The sequence below is a fragment of the Engystomops pustulosus genome, chromosome 6 (assembly GCF_040894005.1).
Source record: "Engystomops pustulosus chromosome 6, aEngPut4.maternal, whole genome shotgun sequence".
Taxonomy (NCBI): domain Eukaryota; kingdom Metazoa; phylum Chordata; class Amphibia; order Anura; family Leptodactylidae; genus Engystomops; species Engystomops pustulosus.
In genome coordinates this window covers 82,296,190-82,320,605 of record NC_092416.1, presented here as the reverse complement: position 1 = coordinate 82,320,605, position 24,416 = coordinate 82,296,190, and the positions used below count along the sequence as shown (strand labels likewise).

Below are 24,416 nucleotides of genomic sequence, written 5' to 3'. Positions count from 1 at the left end.
GAAAGACCATTTCAGGTGACTAATGCTTGAAGCTCATCAAGAGAATGCCCCTAGTGATATTTACTCAATAAAGATCATTTTAACCCCATCACTTTACAATTTTACCCAGTTTACAGTTTTAGCTCCTATCACTCAGTGATGGTCACTGTAGATTTGCATATAACATCCTGAGCTCTGCCATACCATACAATATTAGCTCTGAAATAAGCCTCCCTCCCCCACCCCTTATCTGCCTGTAGCTTGTAGTATTACTCTCCTCACAATGTGTTGTTTGCTAGGGAAGGGGGAGTCTGTGTGTGAGCTTGTCCTGGAATGCAAGGGTTGGGGCTACAGGCAAAGAGGAGCTCAGCTCAGCCTGTTACGGAAGAACAATATTTCTGCCAACCCTAAACTCAGAGGAGACAGGGTCTGGTCCAGGGGCAACCAAAATTGTGTACACCAGGACTGATAGAGACAGGTTGGAACTAGATTGTAAAATGCTGTATTTTTGTTAATAACAGTGAATTAGAGAATGTATTATTTTGTTATCCTGAGTACATTTAAGAAACTTGCCTTCGTGGGAATACCCCTTTAAGAACAAACCTAAAAAACCCTATCTTGTATGTAACCCTGGGACTGCCTGTATATTTATGTGTGGTAAATTTATGGCTGGTTAATTTGTGCAATATTTCCTACCAATCCATATTTGTGTGTGGTATAAATACTACTAGTATGTAATTTTCTTCCACAGGGTTAATTGAATAGGGTGAACAGTTTAATAGCAATTAGGTGTTTAAGAATTCATTGTTCCCCAAGGGCAGCCCAAGGTCTAGGTGAAGCCCTGGTGCCAGACATCAGGTTTGAATGTTTTGTGTTATGTTGTCAGGATCTTACAATCGCTGTGTTCTCTCAGCACAGGATGGTCTGACAATTTTCTGATCAAGGTGCTAGTTAACAGACATAGAAAATACATTTTCAAATTTTGAAAATAAAGAAAAATATATCCAATTGTAAATGTCAATCTTGTATTTCACAGTATGTAACTGTAGGTCATATGGTATGACATTTTGGTGTGCAATAACCTACCCGTCCACTCTCCATACAGTTAGTAAGCATTACAATGGTGTTGACTTGGTGCTCCCAAACCATCCTCCAAAAATCAGCAGTAGTATTCGGTAATGGCCCTTGGCTGGCTATAAATTCTTTAGTTGAATTATAACCCTGCAGATAAATCAACAAATGTCTTGAATAAATGCATTATCTTCCCCAAACCATTCAGACACACAAAGTTTGAAGAAAATGTAAAAAAATACATAAAACCCCCATTTTATAAAAAAATATACCCTTGGTATAATGAGGCTGAGCAATAGAAAGAGTGAAGATATCTAAAGCTGCTACTTACTGGTATGTAGTTGGCATTGATGTAGTCAGAAGTAGATATTCCATTTGCAGTTGACAGTTTAACTCTTGAATGATCGTCTTGAATAAAATGCAAATAATAGAATTAAAAACCGATTTTAGTACAGACTTTCCAGAGCCCGATTTTCAAAAGTCGCTCTGGGACCCAGGTGTCCAGTGGAAACATGCTGGCATGTATTATAGGCATAATACAGTTCTATGTATAAGAAAATTTAATTTCCTCCCAGGTGCCAACCAAGAATTTAAACATTTTGCAAAAATAGTCCTAATAATAGTTTTAGGAAGTCTATGGGGGACATGTATCTTTATTTCTGCTTGTCTTTTTCTTTAATTTTGAGTTGCTGTCATTTCTTAAGTACACCTTTGTCTGCACCTAGTGCAGTGTGGCTTATGTATCTTTAATTTCTGGATGCTCCGTGCAACTCTTCACTTATGTATCACTTTTTTTTGCTTACTTAGGCGAAAATCTGCACCTGGTAAAATTTTGCATATAAACCTGCTGGGCATTGAAGGTTTGTTTTTTATTGAAATGTATTGGTTACTTCTAAGGGTACAGTCACAAGTGGGGTTAGTGATGCGTTTTTAAAGGCATTGCAGAAATGCAGGTGTTTTACATCTTATGTGTTTGTTTGGTTAGAAAGTGTTTTTTTCATTGTTGGAAGTATAAGCATCTGTGAAAATGTTAACACAGCTGATTACACTTCCAACAAACACTTTTAAACTAACCAAACACATGGTAACATGTAAAACGCATGTGTTAAATTGCATGTGTTAAAATGTGTGCCTTTAAAAACGTGTCACAAATGCCACATATGACTGCAACCTCATTTGTCATGATCTTCCTGGGATGTGACTAGAGTGGTTAAAAATACAGGATGCTGCCTCAAATTCAAAATTTACAGTATTGTCCACTCCTGTATATAACCCCCCCCCCCTCACATGGCTTGTGTCCATATGGATTTTAGACATTTGCAACAAAAAGTCTAAAAAAACTAAACATGTGAAACATCCCCCACCGGGCCTAGCCTTTTCCTGGGGCCTGGAGGCAGCCGGGGCCCAGAATACACGAGTGGCTGGCGGATGCAGCCTAGGCACGCTGATGTCATGGTGCTTGGTATGGGGACCGGAGGGCTGTCCTACAGCCTGGCAGGTTTCCAGCAGGTGGTGTGTGCAAGAAATATGGATGGAGAGGCTGATGTACTGGATCTCCCTGGGGCAACCCCTTAATGTCTGTAATGCATGTCCTTGGGTGATGGATGGGGAGCTCGTGGAAGAACAGCCGTATCCAGGGATCAGACAGAGGCAATGTTGTGCAAAATAACTCACGGTTCTTTATAAGAACAACTGCAGGCAACAGGCCTAAACGATCTCTCTACAGAACTGGTACTGGAGAGTCTGGTAGTAGATGTAGGCTGGGATGGAGCTGTGTCCAGTTGTGGAAGCTGCAGCTCTTGTCCTGGGTTTAGCTGAGTGTTAGCCCTGATGGTGGACTGACACTCTCTCTCTTCACTCACTCTGTGACATGATGTGCTCTCTAGTGAGAGTTGGGTTCCAAGAGGCCTACTGGAAAGACCTCTGTTGTAGCAGAACTAAGACCTCTAACTCCTCCCTGTCCTGGGGTTTTGTTATCTTGGTCAGGTAGAGGCTAACTCTCCAATCGCACTCTAGTGTACATGGTGAAATACAATTGGCTGATACTCACATCCACTTAACCATCACCTGTTCAGGCAGGATCTACCGCTGCTAATTACCTAAGAACTACTGTATTATACCTAAGGCGAGTTGCGCAGGCTCACCTGCTGGGGAGACACAGAGGGCCTTATTTACAAACACTCCTCTGCCTATACGTTGGCAGGGGTGTTGCACATGTATCACAAGAAAAAAGACATGATCATACATAAGGCACAAAAAAGACCTTCTAAAAGTCTCAATTAAACACCAAAGAAAAAAAAAATAAGATAAATGTTCTCCTATATGTCATATCTTAATTCTATACTATAAAGTGACTGTTTATTCATTACAGAGAAGTCACTACTTACATGGTAGGACATTGGTAAAACGGTTCTTAGGTTTGTTTTCCGGAAGTTCGGCTGCTTTTTTTGACTGTACAGTTCCAACTGAACTAAGTTCCTAATGATGCAGAAATAATAAATCAGACTACTAAACAGAGGATTTTCCATCTTCTTTATTAATAGACACCACTATACACCGGCAAATGATATCACAGAGCCCTTGGTAGCCCCACATCCCAACCAAACCTGAAACATTTTTTTTTAAATTAGAAATCAATAGAGTAGGTGATAGTAGTAAACGTATTTATTTCACGAAGGAAAGCAGCTTCTGTGGGCCTTGTTTCTGCTCTTTCAACTGCAGTGAACAGTGTATCTGGAAGCCTTCAAAGCTCCATGCACCTTATAACTTTTTAAATTATGCTAATGAGCCTGAATTGTTCCCTGGTGTGTTACTAGAGCCCCTCCCTGCTTCACAGGCTGTAAAACTGTCTCTTACTCCCTGCTGCTACCTAAGCACTTCCCCCTACCTGATGTAATCTCACTGTAGCAGAAAAAAATGAGTGGGAGGGGGGAAAGTGCTCCTTACATACTGCCGGTGAATCTGAAACACCCCTAGGATGCAAAATTCTAAAACATTTTAGAAGGAAGCAGTCCATGGATAACAAATACAAGAAGATTGCCACAGTCACAGTGTCTGTATCTACGAGTAAGCTTCCCTGGTTTATCATGCTTGATTTTGTTGGTAGATTTTCTTTGTCATTAGCAACATTATGGGGGTTCTTATCTGATCACCTGTCAGTGTGTAAATAAGCAGCCCGCTTACACCAAACTACTTAACCCGTTCCCGATGCATGCTGTACTATTACGGCACAGTGTTGGATCGAGTGTATGGAGAGGGTGGGTGTTTTCTGCATAGTGTAGCAAACACCCACCAATAACACCTGTGATCACTGCTGGCACTGCATGCAGGTCTCAACCCTACATGCCACCTGCAATGCCTGTGACGTCATTGGGGAACAACGATCCATTGCCATGACAGCCTCATGTCTTTGTAAGACCAGTGGACTTGTCACATTAGAAGATCTGTTACAATGTGCTGGTGGCACATTGTAACAGTTCATGTCCAAATTCCCATATACTACCATACTGTAATGGCAAATGGTCAGGGCAGCCATGATCAGCATAGCAGGGATGTCATTATGGTCCCCTTGTCACTGCTATGGCCAGAAACTAGTTAAAAGTGGAGATGTGTTTAGTAGTGGGATGAAACCGGCAGCAACTTAACAATGCTATGTGAAACGAGGCAGAAGCAAGAAATTCCAAATCTATATAAACTGTACCTGGTACTCATCTGCAAATCCAAAATCACTGTTTGCATGGTTATCCTCATAATGCCTTCCGAATTTGTCTCTGGAAATAGTGTGAAATCTAAAACACAATACAAATCAAAATGAAGGAAAGGTGATTACAATTTTTCTGTAGAAGAAGATTGGATCATTTTGACAGCCCTACGTTTCATTGACGAGGTGTGGCAGAATAAAATGCATATATGGGGAAAATACTGCTGGACATAAATCCAATAGTGAGTGTACATTGCAGAAAGAGGTAATTCACTGTCAGCACAACATTGGGCATGTTAAAAGTCCAATCTTTTTTTTTTTCTCTTTCGTTGACCAAACTTTGCGTGACCAGCTGGTCATTACAATTAATTTAGCTGACATTTGTCTAAAGGTGTAAGGGAAGGGGTTGTCCTATCATAGCCATTACTTACATATACACAGAGTGTTTGTAACTGACTACATGATTTTCATTCAAGTCAATAAGAGAACTGAAAATAGCAGAGCGAGCAGAATTAAGAACATTGAGAAAAGTGCAGCTATCCTGTACACATAAGTAGTGTGAACCTCTGTCTTGACCCCTAGTGCCATAGAAATGCAACATTTCTATACAAGAAATGTAGATGGGAATAACATTATAAAAAGGCCACGTCTGTGGTTCAAAACAACGTAAAAAGGAAAGCCAAAATATGGCCAATTTCATATAAATAAAAAAAAAAAAAACTATGACAGGCAACGGAAAATGTAATTGTTACATTACCTTCTTTGTTTAAAAGATATGTCTTTGTCCTGGCCCTTTTTCCTATGGAAAAAAGAATGTGTACAAAGTGTCATCTATATAGAAGTTTTAGCCTTTAAACAATGCCCAATACGTTCCAATAATAACTAGTTTTTACATTACAATCACCAATCAGTAAAACAGTGTTGAATATATCCAAAGGTTTAATCTGAGGTAAATAAATCTGAAAGGTTTTTTTTAGCCTTCACATTACTACCCAACTGTAAAACGTAATATAAAAGTAAAAATATTTAAAAGAAGAGATGTAAAACATTATTTTACCTTCGGCTCCTCAGAACAAAGAAAGCTATAACTGCAATAATGAGAAGAAACAGCAAGACGCCGAATATTGATCCGACAATGACTCCTGTCAACATAAAAATAAATATGGTGAATGAACCATCCATAATATCCACCCTCATAACAGTAGAGCAGACAGCTGCTTGTGATTTACCTGTGTTGTCAGGCTCACAGATTATGATGCCTGTGACTATTCTTTTTTGAAAAGCTACAGTCATCACACTGATCTTGTATTTGGCAGTAGGCTGAAGGTTGGATATTAAAACATCTTTTGGGCAGGTGGTAACTTGCTCTCTGGAGGCATTATTCACCAACACATCAAACATGGAGAAATATCCTGCTGGACACTCAAAATCCACTTTAATCTGATAGGCGCTTACTTTGGAACACTTGAGGTTCTTAACAGGGTCTGGGACTGAGTAAAAAAGGAAAGTTCAATTAGAAAATATTAACAGGAAAAAATCTATAAAATATATTTTTTGAGAGACATGTAGGAAGGGGCAGGAAAGAAAAGCCTAAAATGCCTAAAAGGGAAACCTTTTTTTATATTGTGCATACTTGTACCATATAATATATAATATAGCTGTAGAAGCACCAACTGGCAGAAGAAGCCAGTTTTTAACAACACAGGGTTGTAGTTAGGGGAGGTGGCAGGGACATGGGTTCTGGGGTCCTGGGTTCTTGGGTCCATGGGAATTCTTACTTTGCTTTGGCCAGGGCCAAAATGGAATACTGAAACTGAAGGATGCCTCCTCGGAACAAAATATGGTTCACAGAACTTCCCAAGCTCCTTAAGCATTATATAATTGAAGGTTTTGGAAGAATTTTGGTGTTTGCTACAAACATATTAATCAGAATTTACCTGTTTCAACGTTGATAAGTCTTGGCTCACTGTATGTAATTATGGGGTTAGTGGCTCTAACCATTCGGATACCATTTGCATTCACTTCATAGCTTGAATAACTTTCAACAGAGATGTTATAAATGCTTCCAGGTTCCAAATCATTCACAACATATTGATATTTCGGTGTTGTATCTTGTAATATTTGATTTTTATCTATATCGACAGTGATGCGATATCCTGTTTTCACATTATTAGGATCAGTAGTTTCATCCCAGATTAGTGTGACACTTGTGTTGTTTATCGTACTGATTTTTAAGTTCTCTATAGAAAGAGGTTCTAAAATGAAAAAGAAATTACATGTAAATCTAAAAACATAGCAGACAATACCTAGGCAGAATTTGTCTCTTGTTCTTAAATTGTGTCTGGTATTGAAACTTGCATTTTTAGGGATTGGTGACATACACAAACATTATTTTCTGATTGTTAAGGGTTTGACCACAGAAATCCTCACCAGTTACAAGAATGCATGCCTTGAGTCTTTCTCTCTTTTAATAGGAATAGTGTGCATTGATACTCCATCTATCTTATGTGTGTAGGGCAGCCCCAAAGTGCAATTAAGCAGCAGCAGTTACCCTTACCATTTCTGGTGCCCCATTGTTTTGACCCCCAAACAGTTTTTTTCCTGTTTTATACAAAAACAGCTTGAGTTCAGAGATACATTTTCACAGACTTAAAGGGAACCTGTCTCCAGGAGACCAATTTTTAGCACTCCCCCAGTCCCCACAGAGCATAGTACATACGCTGCCAAAGTGTTTTTGTATTAAAAATTGGTTTTACAGAAAAAAAGATATGTTATATTGTACCTTTCATTAGCATGTGCTGTGTGACTAGGCAGTTGCCAAATGTGAGGGGCTGGAAAGGAGCAGTTCCTCCCCACCCTTGGGGAACAGCTCCTCCATGTGACCTTTTCAAATATATGAAAATACACATCACTTGGCTTAGCGACGCCCCCTGCTCCTCTACAGCCAATCCTGAGTGTGGGGAGTTATTCATATATTTGAAAAGGTCACATGTTTCCCAAGGGTGGGGGGGAAACTGCTCCTTTCCAGACCCTCCTAATTGGCAACTGTCTAGTCACACAGCAGATGCTAATAAAAGATACAATATAACATATCTTTTTTTCTGTAAAACCTATTTTTTATACAACAACAATTTGGCAGAGTATGTACTGTGCTCTGTGGGGACAGGGGGACTGCTAAAAATGGGTCTCCTGGTGACAGGTTCCCTTTAAAGAAAACCTACCATTTTATTTCATGCATTATGAAGCAAGCATACCTTGAGAATGCTGTAGCTACACTGATGCAGGATCATATCATGGTTAACCCCTGAGCAGAGTGGTTTTGCTGAAAAAACAATGATACCATTCAGGACCTTGGGAAAGCTACGTTAGGCTGTCTGCCTAGATCAACACATTAGATACTGAGCTTGGAATTTCAAATGGAGGTTAATCAAGCATGACTAATCAACCTGAGCTGGATCACTCATACACAGCAGCTGGGGGATGGTGGAGCAATCGAATATTCTGTCTGGCAGGGAGAACAGTGATTGCATCATTCTCTCCTGCAAAGAAAAACTTGTGTGCTAGGAGAAGCCCAGAACTAAGCGCGCCGAAGGAGCCATAGAAAGGACAGAGCTTAATTATCATAATGTTATATCTGTTTTATCAGCAAAACCATTCAGCACAGGGATTAACCAAGATATGATCCTGCATCAGTGTAGCTACAGCATTCTCAAGGTATTTTTGCTTCATAATGCATCAAATCAAATGGTAGGTTTCCATTAAAGAAAATCAAGCATGATAAACTCAAATTCTGGCTAAATTACTGTGGTAATCTTCTTATAGTTGTTATCAGTGGCATCCTTCCTTCTAAAATTTAATTTTAAAATACAGGACTTCCCCTTCCCACTGTGTACTTCAGTGAGATTACACCAAGCAGAGGGAGAGAAGTTTTTTTGTTTTTTGAGTGATTGATTTTCCTTTAAGTCCCTGGTTTAATCCACTCTTGATTTTGATGGTAGATTTCCTTAAAATTCATTCTATAAACAAACAAAAGGAGTCCTAATAATGGATATAGTACTCAGACCTCCCACAGTTATGGTGCCCAAAGTCTGATATTGAGTCTAATACATATATTAAATTGCTGCCAGCATTTGAAGATAAAAGAGCAAAAAGCTATTATTCACTGGAATTGTGTTGATAAACCATAAACTAAGAATTACCATTAACAATTAACGCTGTCCCGGCACAGACAGACGACATACACTGGCGAGCAATGATTGGACATATCTGATTATTTAGAGACACAATAATTGACTAGGGGAATGGTAAAAGCCATAAAAAAACGTATTCATTGATTTCCAGTTAGAACAGATGTACACTGGGGAAAAAAGTATTTAGACAGCCGCCAATTGTGAAAGTTCTCCCAAGATGAGAGAGGCCTGTAATTAAAATCATAGGTAGACCTCAATTATAAAAGACAAAATGGAAAAACAAATTCAGAAAATCACATTGTCTAATTTTTTAAAGAATTCATTTGTAAATTATGGTGGAAAATGAATATTTGGTCCAGAACAAAAGTTAATATCAATCCTTTGCCAACAAAGGATATATACCAATAACAGAGGTCACAAGTTTTCTGTAAGTCTTCACAAGGTTGGCACACACTGTTGCTGATATGTTGACCCATTCCTCCATGCAGATGTGATCTACAGCAGTGATGTTTTCGTGCTGTTGCTTGGTAACACAGACTTTCAACTCCCTCCAAATTCTTGCAATGGGGTTGAGATCTGGAGACTAGCTAGGCAACGCCAGGATCATGAAATGCTTCTTACAATGCCACTCCTTCATTGCCCTGCCAATGTGCTTGGGATCATTGTCATGCCGAAAGACCCAGCCATATTTCATCTTGCAACGATAAAAGAAAGTTTAGTTGCAGCTCACCCAATGTTGTCCTGGATTTTTCGGCATCTCGGATTCCACACAGACCAGGTGCGTGTACGTTCACAAATGAAGAGTAGGAAGTTAATCCAGCACCTGTGTCCAGGTTTTTAGTTTAAAAGTTCATCTTTATTGAAGGATACTTGTTCCAATAAAACATAAAATGCACGATACCGCTTGTGTCACAATGGTGTCGGATGACACTGGAAACGTGTAGGCTAAGCCAGGCTACCAACAACATCATATAGGCAGCTGATGACACGTGACACAAGCGGTATTGTGCATTTTATGTTTTATTGGAACAAGTATCCTTCAATAAAAATGAACTTTTAAACTAAAGACCTGGACACAGACGCTGGATTTACTTCCTACTCTTCATGTTTCATCTTCAGTGCTTTTGCTGATGGAAGGAGGTATGGAGTTTTTTTGATGCAACTCAGCATTCACTGTGTTTCTACCAAACAGTGCTACTTTGGTTTCAACTGGCTATATGACATTCTCCCAATATTCTTCTGTAACAGCCAAATGCTCTCTAGCACACTTCAAATGAGCCAGGACATGTACTCGCTTAAGCAGGGAGACATGTCTGGCACTGCAGGAGTCCCTGGCGGCGTAGTGTGTTCTGCGATTTTTGCTCATCTTTCTTCTGATCATTTTGACCCTACGGGGTAAGATCCCCCGTGGAGCCCCTCATAAAGGGACAGTATCAGTGGTCTTGTACGTCTTCCATTTTCTAATTATTGCTCTCACTGCTTGCCTAGTGCAGAATCAGTCTTCTCAACCTGGTGCAGGTCTACAATTTTGTTTCTGAAGTGCTTTGCCAGCTCTTTAGTCTTCACCATAGTGGATTTTGGAGGATGACGGATTGTGGACAGGTGTGAACAGAAATGGGAGAACTTGCACAATTGGTGGCTAACTAAATATTTTTTCCCCACTGTATAACACAAAAAAAAAGAGTAACAGGTAAAAAATACAGGTGTATTCCAGCACATGGAAAGTCATAGCACTGTTTCTATAAAGAAAAACAAGAATGTTTAAGAAAAACTAACAAGAAAATCTCTTTTTTAAGCAATAAATTAAAAATTCTTAGAAGAAATAATCTTACTGGTTACTACGTAAGTTCCTTCACTAATGCTTGCAGTGTTTTGGATCACAGAACGGACATCTATTTTGTACACATGCCCCGGTAGAAGCTGATTTATTCTGAAATGTGTTTCCTTCGTTGTTTCAGTATTAATAGCCTTGGTCAGCATATCTTGCCATGTCACCCGGTAGTCATATGACTTTACATTAATATCTTCTGGGGCTGTCCATACTATGTAGATCTCAGATATATTGACCGCATTTCCTTGAACATATTTTGGTGCCGTTGGCTCTGAAAAAAACAAATGATTTTAAATCCAAAATTTCTTTTAGATGTCACGTAGATGTGATTTAAAAAATTTCTTCCAGGAGCACATAGTAACAGATTTCCCTCCACACTGCCCCCACCCTACTTTGTTTTAGTAATTCCATATAAATGATATCTAATTCCCCCTTTCATAACAAACAGAATGATTCTCATAAAGGCGGTCCATAAAGGCGGTACTTAAGAACACCCGACTTACAGACGACCCCTAGTTACAAACGGGCCTCTGGGTATTGGTAACTTACTGTACTTTAGCCCTAGGCTAAAGGTAAGATAAAGCGATAAGATAAGGCAAATAGTAAAATAGATTGAGGTTATGTCCAATTAGAACCTAGGTCTAATGGGCTAGTGGATCGTGGTATCCTTTATCCCCATAGTACATCATATATGAAGATTTAGTTACTGTATACACTGATGTTCCCCACTGATTATCTCTGGTCATGACAAGGGCAGCCCCACAGACTGTAATGCATCCCCACCTTCATGCGTTTCTTCTAAATAAAGATAAGTCCAGATAATTCCGCCTTCTACCATCTAACTCGGAGGAGGACTGCCTGCCTAACTCCCTTAGAGCCCCAAGCACTCCTATGCAATCCCTGTGTGGTAAATAGAAATCTGTAATCCGAGTCACAACTATTTAAAATGACATTAAATAGCTTACGTGTTGTTGCATGAACAACTTCAGATGGTTGACTATAAATTCCATTCTCTGTAACTGCAAATACAGTGAGGTTGTAGTTTACTCCTGGAAATAGGTCTTCAAACTCTACCGAGTTGTTCTTTAAATTTGACTTTTTAAGAAAATTTATTCCCTGGCATTCCACAGTGTAAGTATATGTATTATGATTTTTATCATTGGAGAAATTCCACTGGAGTGTTACCGTAGTCTCTGATACATTGACTTCTTTTACTACTTGGACTATGTTGGGTTCTGGAAATATATTTAAAAAAAAATGTAAATCAAATGCATATCTTTATCCGAAAATAAATGTTTAACATAGAATCTCTTTAGAAGAGGTTCAATAGGAACAACCAGATCATCTTAATAGTTCTATTTTCTGGTTGCTCACTGAGCACTATATTGGATCATCATCATTGACTAGGCCAAAGACGAAAAGCTTTATCCTTAGTTACCCTAACCCTCTAGGCAAAAGAAGATCCCAAGCGTGAATTCCCAAAGTCCCATCATCTCCATAGTTTAAAAAGTTTAACTGTACCCCCATCACTTATAAAGGGACAAAGCCAGGTGATGAAAAGCTTAAGGGACCATATGGGGCAAGACCTTTCTGTGGATCTTGGGGAACAATGCATCACATACACATAACCATTATACAGATAAGATAAAAGAATGTTGCAATAAAAGCGCAGCATTATATGAACTTACGTGTTGTCACATTAACAACATTAGATGCTTTGCTGTATTTTCCATTGCGGGTGACAGCGTAAACAGTGAAGTTATAGTTGGTTCCTGCATCGAGGTTCATAACCTTTGTTGTGTTTGACTTTATAAATGGATCTTCATGAGCACCTCCATCAGACACAGTATAGGTGTATGAATCGTAATTGGGGTCAGTGGAAAATGTCCACGTAAGAATTACAGAGTCATTTGACACAAAAGATACGTTCAAGCCCATGACTGGGGTGGGTACTAAGGGGAAAAGATACAACAACTATTACATTCAGCAGTAGTGATATTACAGAAAACAAAGTATATTCTGAAAATTACAGGTTTGAAGCTTAATTACTTGTCTCCTCCTTCAGCAAAACATATCACTTTATGGGTGTTATAGACAGGCTCAGCTTTTTGAATGGGCCATGGTGTTTAGGCAGTATAAAGAGATTGGATAATGGCATTTTCTGCTAATGTGCTTCACCTTTAAGAAATTGGTAAACATTCCCTAAGATAGGTCATCAATATCTGATCAATGGGAGTCTAAACACAGATCCCCAAAGAACAGAGTAAATGAGACTTCAGCTGCAGGTCCTGGCATCAGCTGCTTCAAAGACAATGGAGCACATTTATTAATGTCAGACTTTCGACATAAACGTGGCACCTGGTGCGGAGTGAATCATTAAAGAGAACCTACCACCACAATTCTACCTATAAAGGTAGATCGGGTGGTAGGTGGATGAATGGGACGTGAGGATAGCCCTTTTTTACATACACAAGTGTGTATGTAATTTTTTTTTAAGCGGTTAGTGGGGCGTGGAGTAGTCGGACACGAGGCTAGAAGTTGCGGCTACTCCACGCCCCAGTAGCCTCGTTCCTCCGCCTACCATGTAATCTTTGATCTACCTTTATAGGTAGAATCGTGGTGGTAGGTCCCCTTTAACACAAAACTGCTGCAGACACATCATAAATACATGTTCAAGCAGTTCAAGATAGGTCATCAATATCCTAGATGCAGAAACCACTGACAGAAAAGCAGTGATCAAATATATAAACATGAACTTACGTGTTGTTACATTAGCCACATTAGATGTTCTGCTGTATTTTCCATTCTTTGTAACTGCATAGACGGTGAAGTTGTAGTCTGTTCCTGGAGACAGGCTTCCTATCGTTACATCATTTGTCGTTATATTCGTCTGTTTATGATTATCTCCATCATCCACAGTATAGGTGTATGAGTTTTTATTAGGATCAGAGGAAAGCGTCCAGTTCAGGGTCACAGAATTGTCTGATGCTGTAATTACCGTCAAACCTTGGACAGGAGATGGCACTAAAGAAACAAATACTCTAATTCAATTTAAAGCTAAACATTGTGTTCTAACTGTATGAATAGTAGACAACTTCACTAATTTGTGTAATAGAGGGGTGGTCACTATATCTCCAGGATGTCGAGGGCAGAGTCACACATTTTTTTTTTATTCGGTTCTGTGTCGCCAAAGGGTCTGGACGTAAACATTTTTTTCACACAGACCGTCGCTTCAAAATACCCCATTTAAATGGGGACCTTTAGACCTACTTGGTAAATTAAACTCATGATGTAGATAAAGTGTTTTTCAATAGAGAAAGATCAAGTTACTGTAACAATTTATGTTATATACTGTATTATTTATTCCAGTTATTGTATACTATAAAAACATAGAAGTGTCAGAACAGCTCTAATCATGGCCCCCCTTTCAGAAACAAAACATAAAGGGGGGCCAGACTTTCCAGAAATGGGTATAAAAGGCTATACCTCAGCTTTGACTACTGAATAAGAAGGAAGTACCTTCAAAACACGTCTAGTAACTAAAGCTATTCAGCAAGCTACGTTGTTTTTTTACAACGTACCATCAAGCTCTCTGGATCAGCTGGTCCATATAAATAAACCTTCCTGTAGACCATCACCTATTTTGGTACCTGACACAAACGTTTATAATACATACTAGCTCCCTGGAAGAAACTAGATCTACATATCACTTGTGGTGTGCCAATCTTCAAGGCATTTGCCCAGGACTCACTGTCCTAAAGGGGCCCCCTGCATGTGGACTTCTGTGGGTAGAAGATGTATTGCTCTTATACTACCCTTGCTTGATTTGTCTATTTCCTATCTGTCTAGCAATTTATCCATCTAGCTTTTTGTCTAATTATCTATAGATCTATATAGATATCTATTTATCTTCAATATCTAGCCATATGTAGCCATCTTTATATATTATAATTCCTATAAAGTCTTCATCAGTTTTTTTTTCCCCCAAAATGGCGCCATAGCAGGCGGCTGCTTGTACCACTGCTCCAGCTTCCCCCTCCCCATATCCCCCTTTTTTCTCCCCACCTTCTTTGCTGCACTCACCAACGGGACCTTGGATCGGATCCAGCAGGGTTAATACGGAGCCAGCATATTGGGTAGCAAGAGGCCTCTACCTGCGCCAGATTACCAAGGCTTGCACTGCTACCTGACCCAGCCCAGAAGTCTACATTGCCGCCCGGCACCATGGCGCAGCCACGCCCGGCCACCAAAGCCTGCACCACCATAGGGATCTAGGCCCGCCCCACCGTGTGACCCATCCCGCACCAACAGACACCAATAGTAGCACACCACGGTTTCACCACAACACCGTTAGCACTGCAGCAGCACCCCTCCTGTATGTAGCCAGTATCCATTTGTTATAGTCACTAGTATTTTTGTTTGTACCACAATTGCGTGTGGTTATGTTGTAGTTATGTTAACCTGTATTGTGCTGTATTGTAATATCCTGTAAATATTTCTGTATGCAACTAAGGAATGTGCCTCTCGAAGAGTATTTGTGTGCGTAGTTGTAACATTTACCTGTGTGTAAATTGCCAGGACACAAGACGTACAATAGAATTCCCCCCCTCCCCCCAGGGGATCAATAAAGTATTATCTTCAATCTACCAATCTGTCTGTCTCCTATAAAATAACCGTACTACTGTTTGTAAACTACAAAGCGTTATTATTGTGTGGGGCTAAAGGGAGCCTCTTACTGTATGTGACTGTTTAAAAAATAGACTTTGTCTAAAACCAGCCCTGCCAGTCATATCCATCAATCTTCACTTGCTGCACAACTATGTCTGGGATGTTGGAGCAACACCACAGCTTACTTTAAGTCCTGTTTATCATCACTACTGGTACAGATTTATTCAACACTACATATGTGCCTTACCACGCTCCATACTACCATTATGTCATATTGTGGGATACACTAAATACCCTATGTCCCACTGTATTGAAGACTATTGAAAATGTACGGAACTTCCTCAAACATCAGTAGCCTCATTGTGACTAACCCCATCCATATATATTCATGGACACTTTATATCCATTTATAATACTGGACATATCAGTGTTTTATGCACCAATAGGAGCAACATTTGACCATTGTTATTAAGTGCCCCTATACTATATGTAAGTTTATTTACCTTTATTTCTATGAAGTGTGTACTTCTAGATCTATACTACAATATACACTAGAGTTTATGGTCTAAGATTTAGTTTTATTTCTGTTTTTAATTTAATGTTTTACTTGAAGTGTTGTTATTACAAAAAATTGCAATAATATATGTTATGGTGTTTTTCTACATTAAGTTAGTATAAAGACTTTACAATTCCCCTTTCTTATTTCTGTACTATATCATGTCCTGCAATACCCAAGAAGGGTATTATCCTTTCCCCTTATGTGATGTCCCATTATAATTTTGCTAATATAGAGATACATGTATCTGGCTGTGCCATCTAATTACGTTCACTGTCCCTAAACTACACATGAGTCATATTGGCTGTGTGCTTGGGGTTATTGTCTTGTTTGAAGGTGCGCAGCAGGCCAGTTACAGATTCCAGAGCACTCTGGACCAGGTTTTTAGCTCTATTTAGCCTTCTCTGAGAAACACAACACTGCAGATAGTGGCGCCACCATGCTTTAATGTGGGCAGGATTTAGGGCAGGTTATGAACATAGTACAGTTTCCCACATACACGACATTTACAAAGGCCAAACAGATAAACATTGGTCTCATCACACCAGAGATTCTGTATTCTAGTGATGGGGGGGGGGGGGGGGTTGGAATAAAGACTGATGTACAATGTCTGAGAGTCCTTTAAAGGGAACCTATCACCAGCAATTGATCTAATAAACCACTACTAGTATAATGCCATGCAGCATAACAGCTTTTAGTTTTTGTTTCTTTTATGGTCCATTGTGGTGGACTAAACAGGAAATCAAAATCAAAATGAGATTTAAATTGGTTGTATAAAGTCAAGGAGGTGGAGAGTTTAACCCTGAAGTCAAGGTGCAGAACTCTAAAAACCTCCTCCTCTGTGACTGACATTGTGCATCGGACTTCAGGAGATCTGGTTAATGGTGTCTCTGGATGTAGAGCCACAAATTAAGTAAAGGGGGCTTTCTGAGGAGGAGAGAGCTTGACTTCAGTGTCAAAATCTCTGCCTACTTGACTCTACACAACCAATTTACATTTCACTTCAAAGGTGAATTTCTGAACGATGCCACCACACTGGGTCATGAAAGAAACAGGATCTGGAACATGCTCAGCTGCTTGGCAACATACTGCTAGTGATTTATTAGGTCAATTTCTGATGACATGTTCCCTTTGAGAACATTTTTGCAAGTCCCAGGAATGCCTTCATATGCATTTTGCTGAGGAGAGGTTTCTTTCTATCCCTCTGCCATAAAGCCCAGATTTGTGACGTGATACAGTTATGGTTAACCTTCTGTATGTTTCTCCCATGTTTCTTTGTATCGACCATTGGATTCTATACTTATTCTTGAAGCAGTCTAACTGAAACCAACCTAAGTCTTTACTAGAAAGGATTTCCAGGATTTTCTGGTGTTATACAATAATGTCAGTGTTTCCCCCTGCGAAACAACTAAAAGTATTAAAATACACAAACTTACTTGTTGTTGCATTAACAACATCAGATGATATGCCAGATTTTCCATTCTTGGTGACTGCAAAGACGGTGAAGTTGTAGTCTGTTCCTGGCGACAGGCTCCCTATCGTTACAATGTTTGCAGTTATATTCGTCTGTTTATGGTTTCCTCCACCATCCACAGTATAGGTGTATGAGTTTGTATTAGGATCAGAGGAGAGCGTCCAATTCAGGGTCACAGAATTGTCCGATACTGAAATTACCTCCAAATTTTGGACAGGAGATGGTACTAAAGAGACACAAATATCAAAAAAGATATAATTTCTCTATTTATTGTAATGTAATTGTAATGTAAATATAATATAACTTGTTTAACAATAATCTGAAATTAAAGTTTAACATCATATAAAGCAACTTTGTTAAATTATTACAAAAATGATTGTACTGAGCTAGCTCTAAAGAACAACTAGTGAGCCTTCACCTATATAGGCCACACAGGTGTGGTGCTGCCCCCTAAATATATTTACCATATAAATACTTCTATGTCAGTGGGAGGGGCGGGGGGAACATTACTCACTCGCACACCATTCACCAGCATTGCCTAGGTGGAGCTGCAGGATGAGCATGCACCCGGCTGCTCCATTTACTAAGTGCAAGAGATAGCCCTGCACAGCGCTCTGCCATCTCTGGCACACCTATAGAATAGAATAGTGCAGCACGGCGCATGCTTGTGCTGTCTCTCAACTCATTAGGAAGAAGGGGATCCCTGTTCTCCAGATCATGGGGGTCCCAGCAGTCGGACTTGTACCAATTACCTTGCCATCCCTATTCTTTGAAGAGGATATAACATTGGTAAATCCCTTTAATACTTGTAGTCCACAGGCTCAAAATAGTCCTCATCCTGCAGGGATTGACAACGCATGACTAAGGGACTCACCAGGGATGTCACCAGATTTTAGTATGAAATGTCCTTCAGAATGACCCATTTGTTGTAAAATCTTGTACATTTACTTATTTTTAAGAAAAATGCTCTAAATTTGCAAACATTTCTTAAATTCTAAATGCAGTCTGTCTGCACCCATCGAAGTCTAGAAGGGATTACTTTCACATTGGTGTTGTTTTTCCCGTTTGTGGTGCAGTGATTTTCATTAATGCTTTACTGAGCCATTTCAGCTCAATGGGTGTTTTCACAACCTGTTCTAGATTTTTTACAGAGGCGGATCATCAAAGACAATAGTAGTCTATGGATCTGAAAAAAAAAAAAAAATCTGATAACAGGTACATTTATTTCACGGATTATGCTGGGAAACCAGATGGTATGTTTTCTAACCAACGTTAATGCCTTATTTTTCTTTCCAGGTGTGAAAACAAACTAAGACAGAAGCAAAACAGATACAACACACAAGGGATGCGTAACAAACACGCAACATACACGCCAGCGTGAATCCACCCTTACTAGAAGGGATTTCCAAGATTTGCTGTTGTTCTTTAACAATGCCATTGTTTCCCCCTACAAACCAATTAGAAGTTGGTTAACAGTGTTAAAAATACATGAACTTACGTGTTGTTGCATTAACAACATTAGATGATATGCTATATTTCCCATTGTTGGTGACTGCATAGACAGTGAAGTTGTAGTCTGTTCCTGGAGATAGGCTCCTTATGGTTACATTGTTTGCCCTTATACCCGTTTCTTTATGATTATCTCCATCATCCACAGTATAGGTGTATGAGTTTTTATTAGGATCAGAGGAGAGCGTCCAGTTCAGGGTCACAGAATTGTCTGATGCCGAAATTACCTCCAAACCTTGGACAGGAGATGGCACTAAAGAGACACAAATACCAAAATAGTTTAAATGATGGCTCTGCTTATTGTAATACAAATGAAAATCTAATCTAAAGCCGAGTGTACGTGTGTATGTCTGCTAAAGGAATCTGCATTGCCGCATTTACAATCACCAAATTTTGCACACCCGCTCCCTGTGAATCATCATAGACTAGGTTTTGAGTTAAAATTTGGTGTGCTTTCCAAAATACACTTATTAAACACCATATACCATTGGCTGCTGGCTGCTGTGGCACTAAGCAACTAATCACAGCTCAGCTTCTATTTTTGCCACAGGTCCTTAATATGAGCTCTGAGCTTTGATTGTTCACTGTAGGCAAGGAGTAGAAGACACCTGATGTGTGAGGTAATATGGATAGAGAGTGAGAGACAGAGAGACATAGATAGATATAGAGATAGGTTAACAAAAAATATTTATATCCATCTATTCTATTTTGTAGCTAAAAGTGGTTATTTACTGTTCCGGGCAACCGATGGGGGTTATAGCTAGTGTTATACAAATTTGTAATAAATACATTTTAATAAATTGATCTGTCCAACATTAAAAGGTTAAAAACATACAGAGAAACTTTTTATGAAAACTAGGTCATAAAAGGTTTAGATACTTGTAGCAGGGACTTTTTTCTATAGGCTACATAGGCGTGGTGGTGACCAATGTATAAGCCCTTTAACATAAATCGTGGGAATTATCAGAAAAGAGACAAACTGAACCAATCAGAGTTCAGCTTCTATTTTATAAACTGCTTCATCAAAAGAATCATCCACATTTTTAAACTAATTTGAAGTACAATTTTTAATGAGAAAACAATCTCAAAATCCCCTGGATATATTAAAGCATTCCAAAGCTATAAGCACTTATAGTAACACAGGGCAGATTTGAAAAATGGGTGTTCTAGAGGCCAAAATGGGCTGAGTACTGAAATGGTTAATGACTTAATAGAAGTTCATTTCTGTGGTCCAGGGTCCCAAATAGGTTTAGCCATGAAGTGGTTAACAGCGTATCATGGCTTAAGGTACTATTTGATCAGATTTTACGCCATTTTACTGATTCCCTCTTTTATTTGAAATCTTGTCTGTTTGCCTGTAAAAATAGCTTCCAAACGCATGTGAAAATGAGTAGAAAATGTAATAATTTATGGGTGCAAGAATTGTACCCCGAGAGGATCTGTGTTCCTGTTGAAGCTGTTATTTAAATACTGTGCATAAACATGAACTCACGTGTTGTTGCATTAGCGACATTGGATGGTCCACCCTTTACTTTGTTCCCGGTGACTGCAAAGACTGTGAAGTTGTAGTCTGTCCCTGGAGATAGATTCTTTATTTCTGTATAGTTTTCCTGTATATCCATCTTTACATGACCTCCTCCACCATCCACAGTATAGGTGTATGACTTGGAATTTGGATCAGTGGAGAATGGCCATGAAAGGTTTACCGAATTTTGAGATACAGAAGTAACATCCAAACCAGTAACAGGAGACGGTACTGAGAAGAAGCACATAACAAAATTCTAAGTAGTTCATACTTTACCATAGTAATTTGATTTTGAAATAAAACAAAATACTTATTTAAATTACATTTAAAAAAATCTGCAAAGCACCATATACATGGGGGAGCCTCATCTACCACGAATGGACAAATTCAGGAGGAAAAAAAATATTACAGGGTAAAATCAGCAAACTTCAGTAATCTGCATTTTACTGCATGTACATAAGGAGTAACACTGTTTCTCAATTCTTGGATTCTAACAGCTTTCCTCCCTGCAGTTTCTATTAGTAATTTGCAGTTGTCTCGGAGTTGAATTCATATTTCAAAGGGTAAGGTGATTTGGAATGAAAGAGAGACAATGATAAGAACCAAAGTCAGTTGAGAAATAAGCACTTTGCCCTCATAAGATATATTACAAAACATATTGCAAATACTTGTAATATTATTTTATGCAAAATTCATACCATTTTAATATTTAATATACCTTAGCAGAAGTAGAATATTTGCTTCTATATAAAAAAACTGTATGCCGCAAAATCTTAGGCTCCAACTAGTGGCGATTATTTGCAAAAAGTAAATAGGCAGTTGAAGAGTGTTCAGCGTTTTACCTTTTTCCTTCTCCATTGGCTATATGGTGATGCTCACCCGTCCCTATATCCCAGTGTGTGATATGGCGCTGGGAATAGGGACGGGTGGGCATGGCCGGCCATATCGGTTGGCCAGAAGCTGAACTAAGGGCAGCTTCTGTGCCCCTGAAAACAAACCGGGTTCGCAGCCAGGAGAGATGGCGGTGTGGGACACCGGGAGGGACTGGCGAGAAAAATATTGGTTTAGTGTTTTAAACATCCCCGTCCAGCCCACATATTACTTTCTTTAGGACTCGGACTTGTACTTACACTAGTAAACTTTCATTTTTGTGGCCAACCCTTTAATGACATGTGAAGGAATAGTATGTGACACGTTGGTTAAGGATATAAAGGAACTCACGGGCTGTACCCTTCTCCATACATTGTACATCATGCAACCATCGCTGGATGTTCACCAAATGCCTTTGATAGCTAAACCCCATGGATTCTGCCATCTTTAAACAAGTCAGTGCCCCTCTTTAACATCATCGGAAGGTGCCAACTGTTTGCCATGACATCCGGGAGCTTTACAGAAGGTCATTGGCAGGCTCTTTTATAGATACAGCAATAAATTGCAATATAGTATATAGTGTATAGTATAGTACCCTAAAAATACAGTAAAAAAAAATAAAAAAATATTTTTTTTACTGTATTTTTAGGGTACTATATATAATATATTTTTAGTTTATATATATATATATTTTTTTTCCTTAGGTAAAAATATAAGATCCCCTCCTTTCACTGCAACTCAAATAAAAATAGATAAACATATACACATACATACATACATATATATATATATATATATATATATATATATATGTTTAAGTATAAACATAATCACATGCAATATATAAATATATAAACATAATCATAAATATAAAACATGTTAGGTATCCCATGGTCCCAAAATTCCCAATTAAAATATAAAAACTGTTATTCTCAGCAGTGATCCCCATAATGGAAAAACATGCCCAGATTTTTGAATCACCATTTTTTAAACCATTTGACAAAATTTTAAAAATAGTAGCAATGAAAATGTCAGCCCTACAAAAAAAAAAATCACCCAACACAGATCCATATACTTAAAGGGGTATTTCAATCTGGACATTCACATTTAATTAAATTCATTTTCGATATGTAAACATTTCTTCAATTGGGATGTTATTTAAAAAAATGTTACTGTGTAAAGATAATTTCTCATACATATAGTCATGTTGTCTCTTAGAAACAAGATAGCTTCCTCGGATACGACCACCTCACATTTTGGCAGCGGTGGCTAGACATGCTCTATTGAGTCCTGCCTGATCACCAGGATTCAGCATTTATTACCACAGGACAGCTGAGGGACATGCAGTAACTCCCAGACATTTCATATACAAAAACTTTTAGTTTCTTTGTGCAATCTCTTCAGCAGAGGTGGTCGTATCCAAGGACACAGTCTTGTTTCTAAGGGACCAAATGACTACATTTATGAGGAATTAACTTCACAAAAGGTAAAAAATGTTTTAATAACATCAAATTGAAGAAATGTATATATATGGCGGATTAAATTAAATGCTTATGCCTAGACGAGAATACCCCTTTGCACACAAATGTGAGCCCACCCAGACCGTAACCCAGACAAGCACGCAGAGAGGAGGAGTGAGCGTGCCTTACCCCTCCCCTCTCCATAGAAAGCCAAGAGGTTGCTGCCGTAACATGGCAAAGTTTAGCACGTCACAAAGGCGGCTGATTCAGTCACAGACACTGTATGCTCACCTCACCAGGACCAGGTGCCATACCCCACTAAGGGGGCCACTAAGGGGGCCATGATATGGCCGCAAATATTGAGACCAGATCATGGCTCCCATAACGGTCATGTGCATGAGGACAACGTATGAAAAAGTTATTGCCATCAACAGCAACATGTAGACTTTTTTTTGTACAAAGGTTTTTATTTTTTTTTAAAAAAATGTTAAAACATTATTAAACCTATATAAATTTGTTATCTCTGTGATCATACCGACCAAAAGAATTGAGGGGAGGTGTCACTCGGGGCATACAGTTAAAGTCTTATAAACTGACCATAAGAAATTGGCACAGATGTGTTTTTTCTTCATTTAACGTGCAGAATTTTCCCAACACTTGCTATGGAATATTAAATATAGACACAAAGTACAATTTGTCACACAGAATACAAGCCCTCATATAGCTCTGTCAATACAAAGAAAAATAAAAAAGTTTGGATTTTTGAAGGTAAGGATCAAAAAATGGAAATGGGGCATTAAATACCCCTTTCACACATGCGTTTTTCACGCGCGTGCTTTTGACGCATAGAACTTGCATTGCACACTTTTTTCCGACTTGCATTCTTTTTCACGCACACATGCGCTTTTTTTAACGCACGTTTTAATCTCAGCATGCTCTACTTTTGCAAGTCACGCGCGTGAAAAGCGCACCATACAAGTCTATGGAGATGCATCAAAAATATATTGCACTCTGAGACACTTGCAAGTGCAATGCGTTTTTCACCCATAAATTGCCATAGAAAAGATAGAGCTCAGTCCTGAGTCCTTTCACGCGCATTATCTGCGTGTGAAAAACGCATTGAAATTGCATTGAAAACTCTGACTGAAAACTGATTGAACTCTGATGAAAAATGTCAGTTTTTCACTGACCAAACCCTGATCGCAACCCTGATCAGACTCTGACATGATCTGCACCGCAAGTGTGAAAAAGGCTTTAGGCTTTAGCCATTTTGCTGCCCGAGGCAAAAACTTAAATGCTTTCACACACCAGTGTGCAGAGTTGCAGATAAACAAGTCTTGTCTGTGCTGCTCTGCATTTGTAGTATGCGGCATATATCAATTGTATTTTTGTCTGTAAGACACAGACTTTCCAGCAGCAGGTCCATGCTTGTGGTAGCTCCACCGTCTTAGGCGGGATCTTCACCCAGCCTCAATTAGAGGACCACAGGGGGTTACATACCAATTTCCAAGAGAAACAAAGAAGTTTCAGACCCGAATCAAATGGTACAGGAAATTCAGTGAAGTGAATCTTAAATGATTCAC

At 39.0% G+C, this 24,416-nt stretch overlaps 1 protein-coding gene across 1 annotated transcript in view; it reads right to left on the bottom strand.

Annotated features, from left to right (window-relative positions):
- PTPRH (protein tyrosine phosphatase receptor type H) overlaps positions 1-24,416 on the bottom strand; it is a 105,027-nt gene that overhangs the window by 6,368 nt on the left and 74,243 nt on the right. The window contains exons 5-19 of the mRNA XM_072156779.1: positions 20,471-20,734; positions 18,968-19,231; positions 17,432-17,695; positions 13,532-13,795; positions 12,460-12,723; positions 11,737-12,006; positions 10,773-11,042; positions 6,688-7,005; positions 5,980-6,240; positions 5,808-5,892; positions 5,508-5,549; positions 4,751-4,838; positions 3,438-3,528; positions 1,382-1,458; positions 1,066-1,200 (exon numbers count right to left, since the gene is read on the bottom strand). Of these exons, the coding sequence (XP_072012880.1) occupies positions 1,066-1,200; positions 1,382-1,458; positions 3,438-3,528; positions 4,751-4,838; positions 5,508-5,549; positions 5,808-5,892; positions 5,980-6,240; positions 6,688-7,005; positions 10,773-11,042; positions 11,737-12,006; positions 12,460-12,723; positions 13,532-13,795; positions 17,432-17,695; positions 18,968-19,231; positions 20,471-20,734 (2,957 nt within the window). The remainder of the gene's footprint in view (positions 1-1,065; positions 1,201-1,381; positions 1,459-3,437; positions 3,529-4,750; positions 4,839-5,507; positions 5,550-5,807; positions 5,893-5,979; positions 6,241-6,687; positions 7,006-10,772; positions 11,043-11,736; positions 12,007-12,459; positions 12,724-13,531; positions 13,796-17,431; positions 17,696-18,967; positions 19,232-20,470; positions 20,735-24,416) is intronic.